At 38.7% G+C, this 20,571-nt stretch overlaps 1 protein-coding gene across 5 annotated transcripts in view; it reads left to right on the top strand.

The window, feature by feature from the left end:
- The window catches only part of ARHGAP15 (Rho GTPase activating protein 15), a 492,562-nt gene that overhangs the window by 93,533 nt on the left and 378,458 nt on the right, over positions 1 to 20,571 (top strand). For all 5 annotated transcript variants that reach the window (XM_063318398.1, XM_063318397.1, XM_063318394.1 and 2 more), the window contains one exon: positions 3,673 to 3,759. In XM_063318398.1, coding sequence (XP_063174468.1) covers positions 3,673 to 3,759 — 87 coding nt within the window. The remainder of the gene's footprint in view (positions 1 to 3,672; positions 3,760 to 20,571) is intronic.

The raw sequence follows: 20,571 nt of genomic DNA, 5'->3' as shown, positions 1-20,571 counted from the left end.
TATTTATTTATTGGCCACCCACTCAACTACCATGTGACTGGGTGGCTACCAACCAGCTAAAAATATCAGCAAGATAACAGAAATACCAATTAAAACGTATCAATCTCATGCATCCATAATGAATAAACCATTTAAAATGAGCTCATTTGGAATGAGTATCTTAATTAGGAGAGGCAGTTTGGTGCTGTGGTTAAGGCATCAGGCTAGAAACCGGGAGACTGTGAGTTCTAGCCCTGCCTTAGGACAAAGCCAACTGGTGATCCTGGTCCAGTACTTTCTCTCAGCCTAGGAAGCAGGCCAGGGCAAACCACTTCCCAAAAACCTTGCCAAGAAGTCTGGATTTCTTTGCTGGATTCTTGAAACATTAGAGAAATGTTTCAGCTGAAACTAAGAAGTTCTTCACTTATAAAACAAAATTCACATACAGAGATATAGGGGGGTAACAGTACTTGTGAAAACAATCTTGGAATAGTAGTTGGCTGCAAATGAGTAATTGCTAGCAGGGTGATATGGATGCAAAGAAAGCAAATGCAAGTGCATCACAGGAAGTATGATTTCTAAAAAGCAGGAAGTAATAATTCCACTTTATGCTGCTTTGGTCATACCCAACTTCAATTTCTTTGTCCAGTTTGGGGCATCACACTTTAAGAAGAATTCTGAGATACTGCCTAATCTCACCTTTCCCCTCTTCCAAGGATGGCTTTTTCAGAAGTTTTCCCTAGGGAATGTTTTGCTGGGTCCTGGTGCTGAGCCTGCTACAATCAGCCCAAGTGTGCTGGCCTCTGTCATTTTCCTGTTAGAAGAAGAGATATTATTAAGACATTATATATTATATATCCATGAAACTGAGAAAATTGAAGGATGTAATTGGTCTGAATGAAAATGGTCTGATCATGTGGATGGAATGGATAAATATATGCAATCCTTTTCCAGAGACCATGGCTTCATCAAAGACAGCTGTCTCCCTCCTTCCCATATTTGGTCATGGGTTAAGATGCCATTTCTCTGCGATGCCTCTCCCTCCAGGGAAGCCACCCATGGTCTTTTCTTCTCCCTCTCCAACTGGGAAGAAACAACTGCTCCACATACTCATATAACTTTACTCCCCAACTTTTCTTTCCAGCCACTCTGTTTTATAGTCATTTTCTCTCCACTCCTTCTCTTTCTCTCCAATTTTGGGTCAGAATGGTAGCATGTTCCCCAGCAACCAAGGAGGTGGGTGTCCCCTCCAGGGATCTGGTTCCCAACACCTATATACCAGGCTGGACCTCTCTGGCTGCTGATTCCCTTTCCCCACACCAGCCCTGGCTAGCAGCCAGTTCAGCTCACCAGCCCTCGTGACAGCGCAGCTGCCCTTAAAGGCCAAAAGTGAGGTTCTTCTCCCCTTTTCTGTCTCTATTTGCTGACTCATGCCATACCAGGCCACTGAAAACCATATGACACATTCATACCCATGGCAAGGGAATGAATATAAATCTAAAAAAAAATGACTGAGCTGACTGTTTATGATGAAAAAATTGAGAAAGAATCAGTGAGGGATACAAGGCTGATACCGGACTCTGAATGTGGGATGGACCATTATTGGACAGTGTCAAGAGTGTATCTTGGGAAAAAACTGACATGGAAGAAAAGGAAAGAAACTAAAGAAAGTATGACTGCAGGTAGATAAAATAGTATTAGATGATAGAATGAAGAGAAAGTGGAATATACATAGAAGATGTGGAAGCTACTTGAATAAGAGTGAAATTGTTATGTTATATATATATTCTTGCTAATAGGAAGTATGTAAAGGGATGTTTGGTGGAAAGATACAGTGAAATAGATTGTGAATGAAAAAAATGCTGTAAAAATAAGCATAAAAATATTGAATGCAAAAGAGAGAAAAAGACATTTGCAAAGAATATAGTCAAAAAGAACAAGGAAAGTTAAGAGTAAATGAGAGAAAATGCAGAGGTTTTTTTTTTTTTTTGGTAGGAATAAAAAAATATTCAATGAAAGAAAATAAAATATATGTTGAAAAGTGGAATTGAAATCAATACAATAAATGTTAGTGTCCAAGAAAAAATGATGAAAAAGAAGTTTTAAATACTCTAAGAATGTGGAAAAATGGTGATGGTATCACTAGAAGAATTTTGACATATGGATATAGGTTGCTTATGGATAGGTTGTGCAATTTGTTTAATGTATGTGTGTCATGATTGCATTGGAAGATTGTCTTTATTGTTTGTGTATACAAAGAGACAAGTAGCAGGAATGAATGCAAAAACTACAAAAGGTTTAGTTAAGTGACCCTGGGAAGGTATTTGATGTAATTCTGATGAAAAAGGTAGAAGAGGTGACAATTATTAAAATACAAGAAATGCATTGTGCTTTTATGCCATGCAGTGGGGTGTGGATGTGAAGGTGCAGACCAGATTATTTTTTTCTTTATCAGGACATTGATAGATGTATTAATGTGAGAGAGGTATGTTTGTTAGTTGAAAGAAAGTGTAGGGTAAAATGAATAGGCTTGGATTATGGAACAGTGTTTGTAAATATGGAGTTGAAAATCGCTGGGGAATATGATCAAAACAATACATGATGCATGAAACTCAGTGGAATGCTTAGTGAATAGCTCAACATTTAGCAAGGACAAAGCTGTGTGGTGTCCTTTCAGCTATTTTATGAAGTTACAGAAAAATGTTTAAGGAATGCTTGTGGTGCTGTGAGAAGAGTGCTGGTTGGAGATGTGTGTAGGATCAAATGGCAAAGGATCAAAGGGCAGAAGAAATATAGGAAGAGTGAATAGGTTGAGTGGAAGAGGAAGATTTAGGAAGTTGTGATTGAATGGAGATTGGGATGAAAAGGGTAAAGAAGTGTATGGAGCAGTGAAGCACAAATGTTTCACAAGAACAGAAAGACATGGAGAGCTATAGTGAATAGTGCTGAGGCAAAGTAGATTTAGCTATATTTCCTTTTATTTTCCACCTTTAATTTCTTTGGCTTACTATTTCTTACTTTTGTTTTATACTCTTCCTAACACTGCTTATTCAGAAAGGGAATAGCCTGATCAGTGAGTATGAAGGTCTTAGAAATGTTATTACTTACATCTGGCTCAATTAATTCCAGTAGTGTGAGAAATACAGAGTTAAGAGCTGCAGAAGGATCCTTTGAGAAGAAGCCTGTAGTTAAGATGACTGCTTGTACTCAGAGGCTTTAGCCTTTGGTTGAGTTACAACAAGCTTAACACATGATCATGACATGGTAGATACTTTTACTCCATAAGCAAGACCTTCAGTTGTACAAACATTGACAGAAAAAGGCATTCAGAAAAGAAAAAGAAGCTTAGCCAAACATCACTTGCAGAGTCCAACCTGAGCTGTGTTTGCCTGAGTTTCTATAAAATGAAGTTAAGTTTGTATTTTTTTTTCCAAATTTGTATTTGGGGGGTGGGGTTGGTAACAATAAAGCTAAAGTAGATGTTGCAGTTTCCTAGCAGCTACTAGAAAATATTTTGGAGGACTCTTTGTATAGTAGCCTGTGAGTTGGGCAACCTATATTAGGAATGAGGTCATAAGAATGTTCATGAAAATTTGAAGAGGGACATCCAACAGCAGATCACTTCTCAATTAATCTGAGATAGACATCTTTTGAAACAACCGTCAATTCATTCTCAACATTATTTATTGATAGAAAGGATCCAAACCGGAATGGCTGGACTTGTGTGGAGCACATATTGAATGGACTAAGGAAAAGTCTAGCAAAAAGAATGTCTTCCAGGTAGGACGTGATTTATTTTTGTCTCCTCATTCTTTGGCTGACAATGTTCTCCTGTTTTATTTTGATGTTGTTAACAATCAGTATTCCTTCCCATGTGCAGCTGTTTAATGACACCAAGGCAATGTTTGTATTTTCTTGTTAAAGCAATCAGAAAGTATATTTTATTCAGTCTTTTTTTTCCCTCGTGGCTCAAGTGTCTTGATGATTGAATTAACTAAAAACCCTTGAGAACCTGTTGATTTGCTGATTAATGTGCTACATGCAATTTGTTTATAAAAGTTGGGAGGTAATTTGTTTTGGGTTTAAAGACTTGGCTCCTTGACCTAAGGAACTTCTGTAAACAGAACTTTCACATGCTGGTTACATAAGTTGTACTCCCAACTGAGTGGAATTTGCCTGTTTATTTTTGTGATTTCTCAAGGCTTTAATGACAGGTTCATTCTAGAGCAAAGGGGGCAAAGTGATGGGGAAGGAAAAAAGCAACAGTTCTACATTTTTCAAAGCCAATTCAAAGAGCACTGCATTTTCTTCAAAGTAAAATAATTTTAATTATTGCAAAGAATTTAACCAAGTTGCTTTCTGATAATATTTAACAGGTTAATTATGATGGAAACAAGTTCCAAGTAACAATTTTCCAATCTAAATCACCCCATTCAAACTGTGTCCAGTTTACTATCCCAGCAGTATATTTGATTACTGGTAATGACATTTACAGTTTGGATTATATTTCTGGCATTTAACTTTGTATTTAGCATAATTCACACTCGTTTTAAATATTTATTTATTTATTATTTTCTATCCTGCTTTTATTATGTTTATAAATAACTCAAGGCGGCAAACATACCTAATACTGGATGATTGTACCAATGCCAAATATTTCCAAACATTTCAGCATCCAACTATGTGCAAAAGATCAAATGTTATTTTATAATCATTCCAAGCCATAAGTTGCAAGTTGGTTTTGTCTTCACTTGAAATTTTTTAGCATCATTTTGTCAATCTGCAATCAATCTTTTGTTTCTTGTGAATGTTTGATTTGTAACTTGAAATTGCAGTTCCTAATATACTAGTTAGCCACTTGAACATTCTTGGCAACAAGTAATTGGCCTGTAGCTGGTTGCAATTACACCCTTGTCTCTGTCTTTTATTACTAAAAATGTTCTACTAGTCATTCCTCCATTCTTCAACTTTTCCAATTTGTAATATTTCATTAATCAATTTGTAGCTAATCTTTCATGGAGAATCATCAGATGTTTAAGCCAAAATCAGTGTGCTTCATCTTTTCCTGATAGACTCCCATTCTTAAACTTCTTTGTTTGCTATTCAATAATTTCTGATGTTACAATGTATCATCCACTTTGATTGAGCCAATGTCCTTCTCAGTCTCTTTAATTCACATTACATCTTTATTATGTTCTTCTGTGTTACCCCACATGACATTCCAACATTTTAATGTTTTCTCTTTATCAGGGCAAGGATCTATATTTGTAGTATTTCCCAGCAATGCTTTATAAAACAAATGCCAGTTTGTTCAAAACTCCTAATTTTATTGCAAATAATTTATTCTACTTTCAATCATTCAATTTTCTTTGAAATAGCTGTGACTCATTTTAATTCTAGTGAGATTTCTTTAATCACCTTAAGGTAAAGGTAAAGGTTTCCCTTGACGTAAAGTCCAGTCGAATCCGACTCTAGGGGGCGGTGCTCATCTCCGTTTCTAAGCCTTGGAGCCGGCGTTGTCATAGACACTTCCGGGTCATGTGGCCAGCATGACGACTCGGAACGCCGTTACCTTCCCACCGAAGCGGTACCTATTGATCTACTCACATTTGCATGTTTTCGAACTGCTAGGTGAGCAGGAGCTGGGATTAACAACGGGAGCTCACCCCGCTGCGCGGTTTCGAACCGCCGACCTTCCGATCGACAGCTCAGCGGTTTAACCCGCAGCGCCACCGCGTCCCTAATCACCTTAGTGTCAAAATTATACATTCTCTGTAAACTTTCTTTGATCTTACTATTTTTTAATTTTCTTTCCTTCAAATTCTTCAGATTGTTATACCTAATTTATTGATCTTTCTTTCCAATCAAATTTTCCATTTTGATGACTGATTTTCTTGCTTTTGTTTTACAGCTTTATACTCTAACTTCTGCTGTACTATAAATTAGTTGATAGTTTCAACCAATGTGTTGGTTTCAATATATGCTACTACCAATGTTGAGTCTTTCAGAGCTTTTGATAGTTCTTTTCTATTTATCTTTTCCAGTGGTGGATGCCTTTCCCTATAGTTTGAGTTTGCCATATGTTCCATAATTTTTCTTTTCAGCTTAATCTGTCCACCGGCAAGCTAATATTCTACAGTTCTTTGATCAATATTTTGATTTATTTCATCATTATCTGCCTCAGAAATTAATAAAATATGAAATTGTTCTTCAAAAATTTCATTCATTTGATGATCTTTAGTTTCATCTGGTGTTATTGTTAACAATATTATTAGCATTCACAGCTAATTTTTCCAATGCTTGCAGTTCAGTCTCCATAAAAGTTTGTGTTTTGAGGATAAATCTTTGTTAATCCATTAGTTGTGTTCATCGGTTTCTCAGTCTGGATATTTGTTTCCAAATATCAAACATTCTCTTTTGAAACCCTCTAGTTATAAGGCTTGATTCAAAATAACATTTCATGATTGCTCAATTTTCTTTAATTGATCATGTTTTTGCTTTGAAGATGGCAAGGGATACATGAATCTTTTCCTGAATTGCACTCAAGTTTTAGCGTAATCTGAAGTAGTTTGCTAAAACACCACTAGATGACAGCATCAGAAGCATTATATTACATTATATTTATTTATATTGTATTTTATATCTGTAAATTGCTTTATCTTTATAGGATTTTAATTGTTTATTATTATAGTATTCATTTTAGTATAAACCGCCCAGAGTCCCTCTTTTGGGGAGATGGGCGGTAGCAAAATTTGAATAATAAATAAATAAATAAATAAATTACTACATGAAGTTTCCCACTAATAAAAGCAAACTGGAAGGACAGTTTTATATATGTGAAATTGAAGATGTAGCTTGCTTCTGTGTAGCTTCAACATTCAATATTGTGATAGTTCACGCCACACAAATGCATTTTGTAGCATTTTTTAATTTTGCCTTGTGAATGCTTATTTTTGTTGACTAAAGAGAACCTGGAAATGGCTTTACAGGACATTTGTGACTGTATGGTGCAGTCTGCAACCAGATATCATTTTTGTCTTCTGCGCAAACCAATGTGTTGCATTAGATCTTCTTCAGAAGAGTAGTGCATAAAAGAAGATTTATGTTCAAATCACATGCTTTAAACATTTCTGCTAAGTGCTAGTTTGCTCTTTGGTGTTGAGCCTGCAATTTAAAGCACTGGGGATTAAAAGGATTACAACATAATCTTAAATAATCCTAAGTGTCATTTACAGAGAGATGGTTGTATAATAACTAAATAAAACCATGTGAGGGGATGGTTGTGTTGTCAGTCTGCAACTGAAACCATGTCTCTGTTGCCCTATCATTCCTTCTCCTTTCTCCTTTCTTGACTCCAATTGCATATTGGAAAGGCAATCTTGATAGGAAGTGCTACAGAGGACAATAGTCTAGTCACATGATGGAATGCTTTGCAGGCAGGACTAATATGGTTATCAAAGCATTAGTAACTAGATTAGTTTTTTAAAATCATTTCAAGGTTCAATATTTCATGTTCATAGCACAACTATTTCAGAAAGGGTTTATCTATTTCCCTTATTTCCATCTTGTTCTTTGTTTATCTTCACATGAAAGTTAATCATCATTTGCTGAATTTAGCATTCCATTAATACATTGGAAAACTGCTTGACATGTTTCATTTTAGCATCAGTTCTCATGAAGAATATCCAACTCTACTGGGGATGTTATAGGTGCAATTGCTGCTATACTAAGCATTTATTTAGCATCAACAGTGTGTTTTGCATTGTAACAAACAGGAATATAATGATGTTTTTAAAGTCAAAGAACCACTTCTCTGTGACTTTCTCTATATTTCTTTTTCTGAGGATCAAAGCAGTATAGATACCATTTATACTGTACACAGCATGGGCTGGATCCAAGGGGTTCCCTTTTACTTATGTGTCCAATGCAATACATACAGTACATTATGTATCAGGATTTCTGTTGATGAAGAAAAATATGGTTGTAATGAACTTTTCTTATTATGACATTAATAATCAACTGATAGTGTTGATAGCCTCTAGTGCAAGTTTTTTTTTTCAATTCAGTCTTTTTTGTTTTGCTTGGGGAGAGGTGCCTGTCATGTTCACTGTTTCAGTGTGCACTGTACATCGTAATGTTTCACATGCCATGGTGCTGTTGGGAGGGAGCTGTTGTGAAACATTGTGCCAAGCTCTGTATCTATGTTCATTTCATTGGAATGTGTTTGGGTTATGTGTTCTGCTCAAGGACTTTCCCCGCGGACCATCAGGAGCTGTTAGGAGCACCTGGGATTGTGAGCTTGGGAAGATTCTATGGGGGGAGGGATCTTGTTTGTACCGAGGGTTTTTTAGTTTGCATTTGGCGTGCTTTTTCCATTCTCAGCTTTCTTTGTGACCCTGCATACTATTCTTTAATAAATCAGATTATCTTTATGAACCTGTTCATGAGTCTGATGGTGTTTTAGGATAGGCAATCATTACATAAAGCTGAGAATTGCCAAAGTTGTACTGTTAGCTCCTGCCAAGATTAGTTTCTTGTGAGGGAAAACAGTTAACGATGGCCAAAGCGAAACCCACGACCGGGAGACTCGAGGAGCCGACTAGCGTGATGCCCGAGTCAATGGTCAGGAGTGAAAAACGGAGCCTCACCCCAGAACCTTCAGCTTCACAGGAGCATTTGAGTTCCAGCCTGGAGGGAGAGGGATCCGAAGATGGGAGAGCAGCAAAGCAACCGGCACCCAGCGAATCGCCCTCAGAGTTGATCACCTGGGATGAAATGGGAGAACCCCAGCCAGGGATGTCCCAGGCATCCTGGAAGTATCAGTTCCCACTGGCTCCAAACATAGAATCTACCATGGTATCAGAAGGGAGTCAGCCTAACGTGAGAGGGAGGAATCTCAAACCCCTGAAAGGCTAAGAGTGGTAGATGCCAAATTAGAATCGATGGAGTACATGCTAAAAGCCCTGTCTCTGTCATGGGGGGGGGGGCAGCCGAGGCGCGAAGGAGATTCCAGCTCCATGCAATCATCCTCCATCCCCTCACCTGGACCCACCAGTGGAGCGGGGCCGGAGATGAAGCCGGGATGAATCTCCACCCCGCAGAGCCCGTCCATCAGTGTCCCCACCCCGAGACAGGAGAACTACTGTAACCTGGGGCCCAACCACTCAAGCAGCCACTAATTCAGCTCCAACAGGAACGGGGGTGAAAGGCTTTTCTGTCAAGTTTGACGGGGATCCAACTAAGTTGTCTTTCTTCCTCACTAATGCTAGAAGTTATATGAAACAGTTTGGACCCTGCTTCCCTTCCGAAGAGGCTAAAATAACTCTCATTGCCACCAAGCTGAAGGGACAGCGGCTGATTGGTATGTTCAATTAAGCGAGGCTAGCTCCCCTGAGCTTGAGGATTTCGAGGAATTTATGTGGGCGTTAAAGCTGCATTTTGAAGATCCACTAGCCAAAGCAAGGGCTAAAAGGGCACTGAAGGATCTTATCCAGGGCCAACTGTCTGTAGCTGAGTATGCCCTGGAGTTTAAGGCTTTAGCTGGGAAAATTACCGACTGGTCTCAGTCAACCTTAATAGAACGATTTAAAGAGGGACTCAACAGGGACGTCCTGCGGTGGGCGTTGTGTAGAGACGACCCAGAGACATTGTTTTCACTGCTGAGCCTATTTTACAGCACCCCGATCCTGACCGCCCCTTTGTGGTCCAAATTGATGCTTCTGACTTCTCAACTGGGGCTATATTGTTACAGAAAGATTCTGAAAATCACTTAAAACCCTGCGCTTATCTGTCCAGAAAATTTTATGAAACTGAACACCGGTGGCATGTTTGGGAAAAGGAGGCTTTTGCTGTAAAAGCCGCTTTGGAAGCCTGGCGTCACCTCCTGGAAGGCGCTAAATGCCCTTTTGAGGTTTGGACCGATCACAGAAATTTGGAAGCCCTCTGCACCCCCTGGCCTCAGTCCTAAACAAATTCGCTGGGCTCAATTTTTCAGTCGCTTTAACTTCCAGTTAAAATTTATTCCAGGAAAGAAAAACTTTCTGGCTGATGCTTTGTCACGTTTGCCTCAGGACTCTGACCACGTGGCAGATATCATTGGGACTGTTCTCACTGAACCACAACTGGGCTTCGTTGCAGTCACCCGGAGCCAGACCCGTGCGCAGGCAACCCCGCCTCCAGCTCCATCTGGGAAGCGGGAAATGCAAGTTCCTTGTCAGTTACAAAAGGACTTTCTCCAGGCACTGAAATCTGACACTTGGTTGCTAGCTAATAGAGACAATGTTTCTTTTGAAAACGGTCTGGTGTGGGTGGAACACTGTCTTTATGTGCCTGAAACTTTGAGGGCTGATGTTTTGCAGTGTTCCCATGATGACAAACTGGCTGGACACTTTGGTTTTGTCAAAACCTTGCATTTGGTTCGCCGTCAATTTTGGTGGCCGACCTTAAGGTGTGACATGAAATACTATGTTGCTTCCTGTCCTGTTTGTGCCATGTCAAAGCAGAAAGGGGGTAAACCACAGGGGCTTCTGCAGCCAGTGGCCAGCCCATCCCGTCCCTGGGAGGAGATTTCTATGGATTTTATTGTGGACCTGCCTCCCAGTCAGAAGAAAACTGTCATTTGGGTTGTAAAAGACTTTTTCTCCAAACAAGCCCATTTCATTCCATGTGTGTCCATCCCGTCGGCCTCGCAATTGGCCCGCCTCTTTCTCATCCACATCTACCGTCTCCACGGTAGCCCCTCCCATTTGGTCAGCGACTGCGGGACACAGTTCACTTCCCAGTTTTGGAAATCATTTTTAAAATTGATTGGCACCAAACAGGCGTTGTCCACATCGTCGCATCCTGAGACTGATGGTTTTGAACTCTACCCTTGAACAATTCCTAAGGGCATACATAAATTACCATCAGGACAACTGGGTTGACTTGTTGCCCTTTGCTGAGGTGGCTTACAACAATGCTGTCCATCAGAGCACTGGGCATACCCCTTTTTGTGTGGTTTCTGGTCACGACTTTGTTCCCATCCCTGAGCTGCCACAAACCCCTCCCCAGTCCTGTTCTGCCTCTGACTGGACTGTTCAGCTGTCTGATTCCTGGCTGGTGATTCAGCAGGCTTTGGCTGATCCCCAGTCTGCTTACAAATTCCAAGCCGATAAACGCCATTCTGTGCAACACGATTTCAAAATTGAAGATCAGGTTTATCTTTCTACCAAATTCATAAAGTCCCCACAGCCCTCGAAAAAGCTTGCTCCCAAATTCATTGATCCTTTCCCTATTGTTGGTATTGTCAATCCAGTTACTGTTAAGTTGGACTTGCCTCACAACTTGAAACGCTTGCACCCTGTTTTCCATTGCAGCCTACTCAAGCCTGTCCACCACTCTTCCACTGGCATCCCCAACCTCCTCCTCCTGCTCCGATCATGATTGACGGGCAGCAACACTTTGAAGTCAAGGAGGTTGTTGATTCTCGCAAGCTTCGAGGCACCCTCCAGTACCTGATCTGCTGGAAACACTTTCCTCATCCTGAATGGGTGCCTGCTCGCCACATTAATGCTCCTGATTTAGTTAACCGTTTCCACTTAGCTTACCCTTTGAAGCCTGCCGCTTAGAGTTTTCTTTCTTTTGGGGGGGGGCGGTATGTCATGTTCACTGTTTCAATGTGCACTGTACATCATAACGTTTCACATGCCATGATGCTGACGTGCGTTTCTGTTGGGAGGGAGCTGTTGTGAAACATTGTGCCAAGCTCTGTATCTATGTTCATTTCATTGGAATGTGTTTGGGTTATGTGTTCTGCTCAAGGACTTTTCCTGCAGACCATCAGGAGCCGTTAGGAGCACCTGGGATTGTGAGCCTGGGAAGATTCTATGGGGGGAGGGATCTCGTTTGTACCGAGGGTTTTTTAGTTTGCATTTGGCACACTTTTTCCATTCTCAGCTTTCTTTGTGACCCTGCATACTATTCTTTAATAAATCAGATATCTTTATGAACCTGTTCATGAGTCTGATGGTGTTTTAGGATAGGCAATCATTACAGTGCCTGAATTTCATACTGATATTGTAAAATATATAAACTTACTTTCTTTTTTCATTAATCAGCAAGATGTTCCTAGAGGAAGACTTAGGGCAAGACTGTCGCTCTGCACATGTTGCAGAGAAAGATGAGACTCTTTAAGTCCACCAGAGTTTCTATAATGAACAGGTTAAAATAATGGGAGCATTTGCTTAAAATAGCTTGACCACTGGAAAAGTTATTTTTGACATACATACATACATACATACATTTAAAAAAAACTGATTTTACCATGCCACTTTCTATGCCAATAAAAGACACATTTTTGTAACTAGATATTTTATATTTGTGTGTGCTAATTGTCTCAGAATGCCAAATATTAACATATTCCAAATTCTTTAGTTCATTAAGAAATAAGAATGACATGTAGCTCCTTAAGTGAATTACACTCTATTGTTGTTAAGTAACTGGGTGAATTTACAGCTTTAGAATATTGGGAACTTAGGTTCATCTATTAAGGCAGTTGAAAAAATAAAGACTCCTTTAAGTCAAACTCGACTCTTGTGATTCAGGTACATGTCCCTCAACTTTCCTTGGTTCACCATTGTCTTCTCCCATGGTTGAGTTTAGGTTTCTTTGTTTATGTTTTATTTTACTTTCCAGTCTAGCATAGTGCTCTTGCACAGTTTAACATATACTAGGCAAATTAATGGAGGATACAGTTAATTGCTGCTAGTCATAATGGCTATATATTAGCTTCAATCACTGAGGCAATACACCTCTCTGATTTAATTCTTGTTATTATACTGTATCCTGGTTGTGGCCTTCCTGCTGGTATATGCTTGGAAAAAGAATGGGGCACTGGATGGGTTGCTTACTGATTTAATATGGTGCTTCTGATGCTCTTATTGTAGGTTTGAGTGAAGTACAAGTTAGTTACATGCCCTCCCAGGTAAACCAGCCAGGAAACATGACCAGATGAGCTAATTCTTCTTTATTGTAAGGCTACATTAACAGAATCAGGGCAAGTCTGCAAGTACAAACCTCCCACCCTCCCTATTTACTGCCTCAGTAGTTAGGGTGGGTCCTTCCTATGTTTCTTTCTCTGGCCAGTGCTCTGTTGTGGGCTCCCTTTTCTTTTATCTGATTGTTCCTTAGGTGGCATCTCTTCCCCTGTCTTCCAAGAGCACCCTCACATTTCATCACACATGTAGAAGGAGATGCTGTGAACTGATGTATATTAATTTATTGTTTACTTCCTTCAGAACTCTGTGCTAGCTCTGTATTACCAAGATAGGACATTATCTCAACCCACTTCAATGCATTTAGTTACTCTTCTTAAGGAGAAGAGGCCAGAAAGAGAACATGCAAAGGATCTCTCCCATTACCAATCAACACTGCCATATTTCTTTGTTTGGTATCCATAAAAGAGGACATTAGGGCCACTGTGCTAATGCAACTATTGCTGCCATATATCTCTGATGAATAAGGTGTTGGACTAGGGCCAGGGAGATCCAGGTTCAAGTCCACCCTCAACCACGGAAGCTTACTAGGTGACTTTGGGTCTGTCACTCTCTCCAAGACCAACCTCCCACAGCTGGAAAAATTGGAAGAGGGGCTGATACGTACACTGCCTTGAACTTCTAGAGGAAATACAAGATATAAATCTAATAAATAAATAAATGCACTAAAAGCTGTAGATAAAGGAGAATGAGACGCAATCAAATAACTGAATCAGCTAATCACTTTTGAGAAATATAAAAGACACAGGAAAGAGGAGAAGCCGGTCGTCCTCTAGCGGCATCCCTGAGAAAACAGATCTGGGAAATGCTTTTGGAGTATTCATTCATGTTTTAGAAAAGTGCTCAGAAATTCACATTTAGGAAATTACAGGTCTTATAATGCAATCCAATACATTTCTCTCAAATACTAGATCCATTGAGTTCAGTGGGACTTACTATTGTGTGTGTGTGTGTGTGTATATGTATATAATTGCAGCCTTACTCTTCTTTTGTTGTTGTTAGCTCCATCCAGCTTTCATAGCTGCAGTGCAGATGTTATTTGTCCATCAGAAAGGAAAATATTTATTTTGAGCTAGAGGCACTTCTAGGTTGCTAAAATTAAGCCTAACAATAATTTCTGCTTACTATTCACATAAAATCCTAATTGTATGTAGAGCAAAAGCACAGAAGAACCTTGAGACCTATGGAACTGGAGGACTAGGACAAGGTAAAAGCAATGCTGGAGTCCCTTCTAGAGTATGAAAGAAAGATGCCAGATATCTAGCAATGTCAGTGTAAGAACATACTGCCTGTATGTTTTTAAAAGCATGTTGATTATGTTTTGAAAAGTCATTATTAATTTGTAATTTTAATATGATATTGAATGGCACGGTCTTACTGCATTATTCATAAAAACACTGCTGCCCTCTTGTGGTCAGTTGCTATGTTGGCTCTGATTTTCATCTTACAATTTTGTTTGGTTTGCAGCTTTGAGGTTGTGATCTTCAACAAACGAACTTTGGAAGAAAAAAAGATCATTGAAAACATAGCAGTTTTTAATTTCTTGTTTAGCATTTAAGTAACTGTGATTAACTGAGATGCCAAATTAGATGATGTTTTCCAGGGCAAGATTTTCTATTGACATTTCAGTGTAGCAGTAAATATACATTTCTACGTATAGTAGGCTTTCTCAGCTTACAGCATATCAAACAAATAGCTCAATAGCCATGTATAATAGCCTTCCAGCTGCTTGACCCTTGGCCAGTAATCCTATGCACACTCATTTATTAGGGCTATCACATTTGGGCTGCAAAATTCAGGTGATCATCAGACAGGTGTAAAAAGCCTTTACTGTCATCTAATTATTGTCCAGAATTTTGTAGCCCAGATCTGGTAGCCTTACCTATATGGTGACTGAATGTTAGTACACTCAAGTTGATGGGTGATACATTATGCAAGGCACACTGAGACATCCTTTATTAAAGGCTCAAAAATAATAAAATCACTCTTTCTCATACACATACATATAAGTACATACTGTACAATGCTGCATTTTAGAAAATATTGTTTTTATATCCCTTGTTTTATTATCTTAGCCAAAAGTGATTAAATCCCTTATTGATCCTTTAATAGGTTGGGACTATATTTAATTATGAAAACAATTTCTTACAGGTATAACAACCGTTAGTCATTTGCAGCTGGAATTGGAGAATCCTTTTAAAATATATAAAGGAACAAACAAGTGCCAACTCGCCTTGTTGAAATAGTTAATAACATTAACACTTTTTTAAGCTGCTTGTTTAATGAGGTAATGCCTGATTTAATAGAGTTACTATTCTTGAGGTTTTGTATGTGTTGTAGTAATTTTTATATTATAAAATAAGTTGCAGCTATGGAAAATGCCATGAAGTGTCTTTTTTAAAAAAAAAAAAGTGCTTCCAAATATAATTAGTACAGTAAAGAATAGCTTACTGGCATTTCAGAACACATTAAATTTGGGATACAACTCTGCATCAAACACATTATTAAAACTGTACTGCCAATGATCCTTTCCAGGCACCACAATCCTGATGCATCCAAAACTCCCTAACCTATCTGGACGTATTTCTTTATTTTAAGGAAGAGGACAGTTCTGACTGGCCATTAGGGATATGAGCATCTCTGCTCCTTGTGCACAGGTGAACAAGGAAGTCCATTTATGTAGGAGCTCATTTAATAAGGACAAGAAAAGTTCTAGAACAATGTTGTAACTCGGTGCATAACAATTATATTTTTGGCTTATGTTCTCTGTCATGATCATGGAGTCTTCTACTGGCTATTCTAAAAAAAATGCATGAATTCTTTCTTTCTTTTTTAAAGAAGACATATTGTTTGAGATCATTTTTTCTTTGCTTTCTATATAGGAATAGGGATTGGGAAAGTTTTACCTATTCAAAGTTTTATGATAACTACTTTGTGCCAACTTGCCATTCTTCAGGGATGTTGAAATATAGTTTATGTCAATGTGCCATTTTGTTATGCTGTATGTAAGTTATTGGTGAACGCATCTGGAGGGCAACAAGTTTGGGAAGAATGATGTAATGATCACATTCTTCGAAAGCTGGAAGGGTTAGCTGAGGGTCATAACTATAGACTATAAATGAGCCCATAACTCAAACCTGACATGAAATTAGGAGTGTTGCCATGTTATTTTCCCTTTTTGGTTGCCAATATTTTACCTGTGAGGCACTTTGATGCTCAAATTCTGGAAGTACTTAAAATAAATGCAGCTAGGATTTTTCCACATTTCCGAAGTAAGAATTCTGCAAAATGGATTTACTAGCATTTACTGGGTATATAGCCAGTGTAAAAAACATAAAAAACAGTGACCTATGGTAGGTTGCAGGTGCAGGTTATGGATGGATAATGGAGGCTCAAATATGCATGCCTTGTTTATCTAGTCACCTTCAGAGCAACTAAGAGGTCTACATGGGCAGCTTAATGGATTTAAAAAGAATGCAGGTGATAATGTGGACTTATACACATTTTTAATGCTCCTCAAACATACTTCCCTAAATGTAAAAACCTAGTAGATCAATGAGACACATTATGGGCCAGCAACCTCCTGGTATGTTAGTTTTCCACTTGCAGAAACATTTTTTTTTTTCTAAATAAAATAGGAGTTATGGTATGGGAAAGTGATACAATTCAATGGAATAAAATTGCCTTGATCATTTTAAGATAATAAGATAACAAAATTTTAATACAGCAATTCTAAACCTTTTTATCTAAAAGTAAACTTTGTACTTAGCAGGACTTACCTTCAAGTTTACCTATACAGGATTTCACTGTAATAAAGATTTCCAATTTTTAAAAGTCAACATTTCTGTATTGATATTTAAGATGTGAAAAGCTAAGGTTTTTGTCTTCAGCTTTCTTGTTCAGATGTTCTCTGCAATTGGAGGGAATTACTCCTGAGAGGATTTGGTGAAGACAGATGTATGAAAATGTACATTAATCCCCTCTTATAATTCAGAATGAACAAATTCCAAAACTTCAGACATGTAAATATACATTTTAGTGGTCCTTTAAAAAAATTTCTGCATTCCTGAAATAAATAAACAAGCAAATAAATAAACAAGCAAATGTAGACCAGAGGCCTTGATATAATCGTATCTGAGGGAGTCACATTCCTGTTGAATTGCCATTACAATTTTAAGAAGAACCAAGAAGAATCGGTAAGTGGCAACATGTTGTCTAGATAGGGACCTAGTACCGATTATTAACAACCTTACAGCACAAAGGCCCTTCAGGAAAAATGCTGTCATTTTATAACTGCATGCTGCTTCCCCAGATCTGACAGAATCATATACATATTTGTACTTTCACATATCCAAACATGGCACATTTCCTTAATTTACCAGTCATGCAAATCAAAGGAGGAAACAAAATGAATCCTACAGGAACTCACTCATAGATAATCAAATCTGACTTGTTTACATGTTTAGTACTGGCATTTTGCTGCTCAACCACTACGTTTCTTAGAAGAGAGGGAGAAAAAAAAACTTGGCTAAAAAAAACTTTGCTCCATTTTTCTGCTTCTCTTTAGGAAGGGAGGCAGATATTTTGGTGCTGGCTGCTCGAAGAGAGTGTTGGCTGTCCTCTTTTAGAAAAACAGCACTTCATGCTAGTACAGAAACGCTTGCCAAACAATGGGAACCGTTTTTGTTTTTCACAGTGACTGGGGCCTTTTTGCACAGGAAAAAATCCTGCTGTGGAAAGGCAGTCCTGTGAAATGCATGTTGCTTAAAGCTTCAGAGGATGCTGTGACTTTAACATGTCCTGAACAACCTACATCCTACAGATGCTTTAGAAAGTATGTGTGTTTTGAACCCATCGATTCCTGGATACCTGGGGTTGTTCTATTTGTGCTTTTGGTTTCTGATGTGATAATGCTACCACTAGGATAAGTTGTTAAAGCTGCGAAAGAAAGGCATCTGTGCAGAAGACAAATCCATGGAGATGCTTAAATTCAGGAGATATTACCCTAACATTACTCTTGGGATTTAGTCTCATGAGAGTTTTGTGTACTGCCTTGAGTGAGAGTGACAGAATGCTAGAACATACAGTACTTCAAGTAGCTCTTCATATAGATCTTTTCAATGAACTTAGTAACAGCACAGTACAATATGTTTCATATACTGTACATTGTCAGTTAACAGCTTGAGCACAAGGTAATCGAGGCTCCTGATTCACAGCTCAAGCTGAAACTGCACATGAGTCCAAAAGGAAGTTCAGAAGACTTTGGGATTTAGCAAAGAAATTGGGCAGAGAAGGGGGGTGGTACCCATTTTCCCTGTCAGAATCAATTATTTGATGATACAGAAAAAGAGATAAAAATTGCTGCTGAAGTTTCCTTTCTTGGAATGAAGATCATGGATGAGCGGGAGGAAATATGAGGGAAGAATGGCCTTTGGCACTAACTTTGATTAGCCCCTCATGGTCTATTTCTCTTCTTATTCTTTTAGGACACTTTCACATGGGAACTTTGGAATCAGATCTGGACCTGCCCATTCTCATGCCATTGGTGTCTGGGAGCTGAATCCATTTATTACTAGCTTTGTTGTGGTATATGTGAAACCATAACAAATCTAGCTTTTAGAGTAGGCAATCTGGGCAGGCCATTCTCTGACTGGTGGGAATTCTCACCTCACCATGCCCCTAAACATCCTTTCATGGGAACAGTGCTTTCTTTTGGGAGTCTTTCAATTCCACCTTTATATTTCAAATGGTAACAACAACAAAATACACACAACTGCTCATATGTTTAAGTTGATGTATAATAGGATAGTGGGCCTAGTAGTCATGCAGTCTAATACCATCACAGATGGTGGCACATGCTTAGCCACTGTGTTTGGGTTATTGAAAAGAAAGGCTTATGATTTTATAGGCACCTAATGTGTACAAGAAATTGTCCTATGGCAGCACATATTTCTGTACATGTATAACCTTCCCCACTTTTTCTGCTGATGCCAAGTTTTGGTCACAGAGGGTGGAAGCACGTACGTGATGCTGGACAATGTGGTTATTACATATCATTTCCCCTCCTATGTTTGTTTAAACAGTCATCTGGTGTCATACTTAGCCTCAGTCTCTTGTCTACTACCTGATAGTAATAAAGAACTATCTGGTTTTGTTTACTTTTGTTAATCTTTTGTTTCAAGTATATTGTTTGCATTCATAACGCCAACTCAATCTTTGTCTGATCAATACATGAAGATTTTAGTTTGATCCAGATTCTTCTCTTTGCCTCTTTCCTTTGCATGGAAAACCAGCAGAAGCTCCTTATTGGAAGCAGGGGTAGTTCTGTGATTTTCTTTATTGTTTCCCTCTCTTGTATGAGCATCATTTTCTATGCTGTTCTGAAGGGTCCCCCAAAGCATTAAGACAGCTTTCAAAGGATAAATTGATGTAGAGAAAAATATTAAAAAAAAATAACCAGCCTTTTTTCTTTTAGCATGAGGAGACTTCACAGAGCATGTCTAGAGCAAACCTTTAAATTGCAAAACAACATAATTATAAAATAGATATATTCAGTTCACAGAAAGAGGAAGAAAAAAATAACATGGATGTGAAAAATAATCAAGATACGTTTAACAATAAATTCTGGTTTTTAATTACATGGGAATCCAGGGATAGTATCCAATTCAAAATGTGGTATCATTATATAACACTGATGATACAGAAATATCATAGACTCACAGAATTGGAAAAAACCTTGTAGGTCATCTAATCCAATCACCTGCTTGATGTACAATTTACAAAGCACAATGGAACTATCTCTACTTCCATTCTGGAAATAGAGCTATTTCTACCAGCTATTTCTCCTCTATTAGGATAGGAAAGATAGTTGCAAGGAAGGGTGAAGGACAGTGGAGAAACAGCTATCATTGCTTCTGACACCACAGTAGATGTTGTGACAGTGTGGATAATAATGTGGACAAAGCACATCATCATATTGGCCAAAATACACAGTTGCCACCTATAAGCAATGTACATGTGCATATGCATGTTGATATATTTTCTGAGCTCAGAATAGATTGGCAAAACTTGGAAAAGCAAGTAACTGCAGTTAAAGCCACATATTAATTTGGAGCGTGAGACGTGCAGATCAGGATGTTTTGCTTTTAGATGCAGATCATGCAAAATCCTTGAGTATCTAGCCTATGAACGTGGGCAACTGCAGGGAAGAGGCAATAGCCAAGATGGCAGGAGCAGCTGTGCCATCAAAACCCCACCTCTTTGTGTGTGGGACATTGCTGAGCATGTAAAGGTGCAAGGTTTTAATTCTGTGGTCACCCTTGGCCCTTTGTCACTCTCTCCTCACCCCTGCCCCCTCCTGTGGGTGCCCCTAGTTACGAAGTTTCTTACTTTCCAAAAACTGAAGCGGAGATTCTCATACTTCGTTCCTTGGAAACTTTTTGCCACCCTGTCTACTATTTCTGCACATTCAATAAAATCTATGTGGTATCTTCAGCTTTAATTTTTCAGTTTCTAGATAGTGCTTCAAACCATGAGGTCCATTAGGAATAGGCATCTCTCA

The sequence above is a fragment of the Candoia aspera genome, chromosome 1 (assembly GCF_035149785.1).
Source record: "Candoia aspera isolate rCanAsp1 chromosome 1, rCanAsp1.hap2, whole genome shotgun sequence".
Lineage (NCBI taxonomy): Eukaryota > Metazoa > Chordata > Lepidosauria > Squamata > Boidae > Candoia > Candoia aspera.
This window is presented reverse-complemented; position numbering and strand designations above follow the sequence as displayed.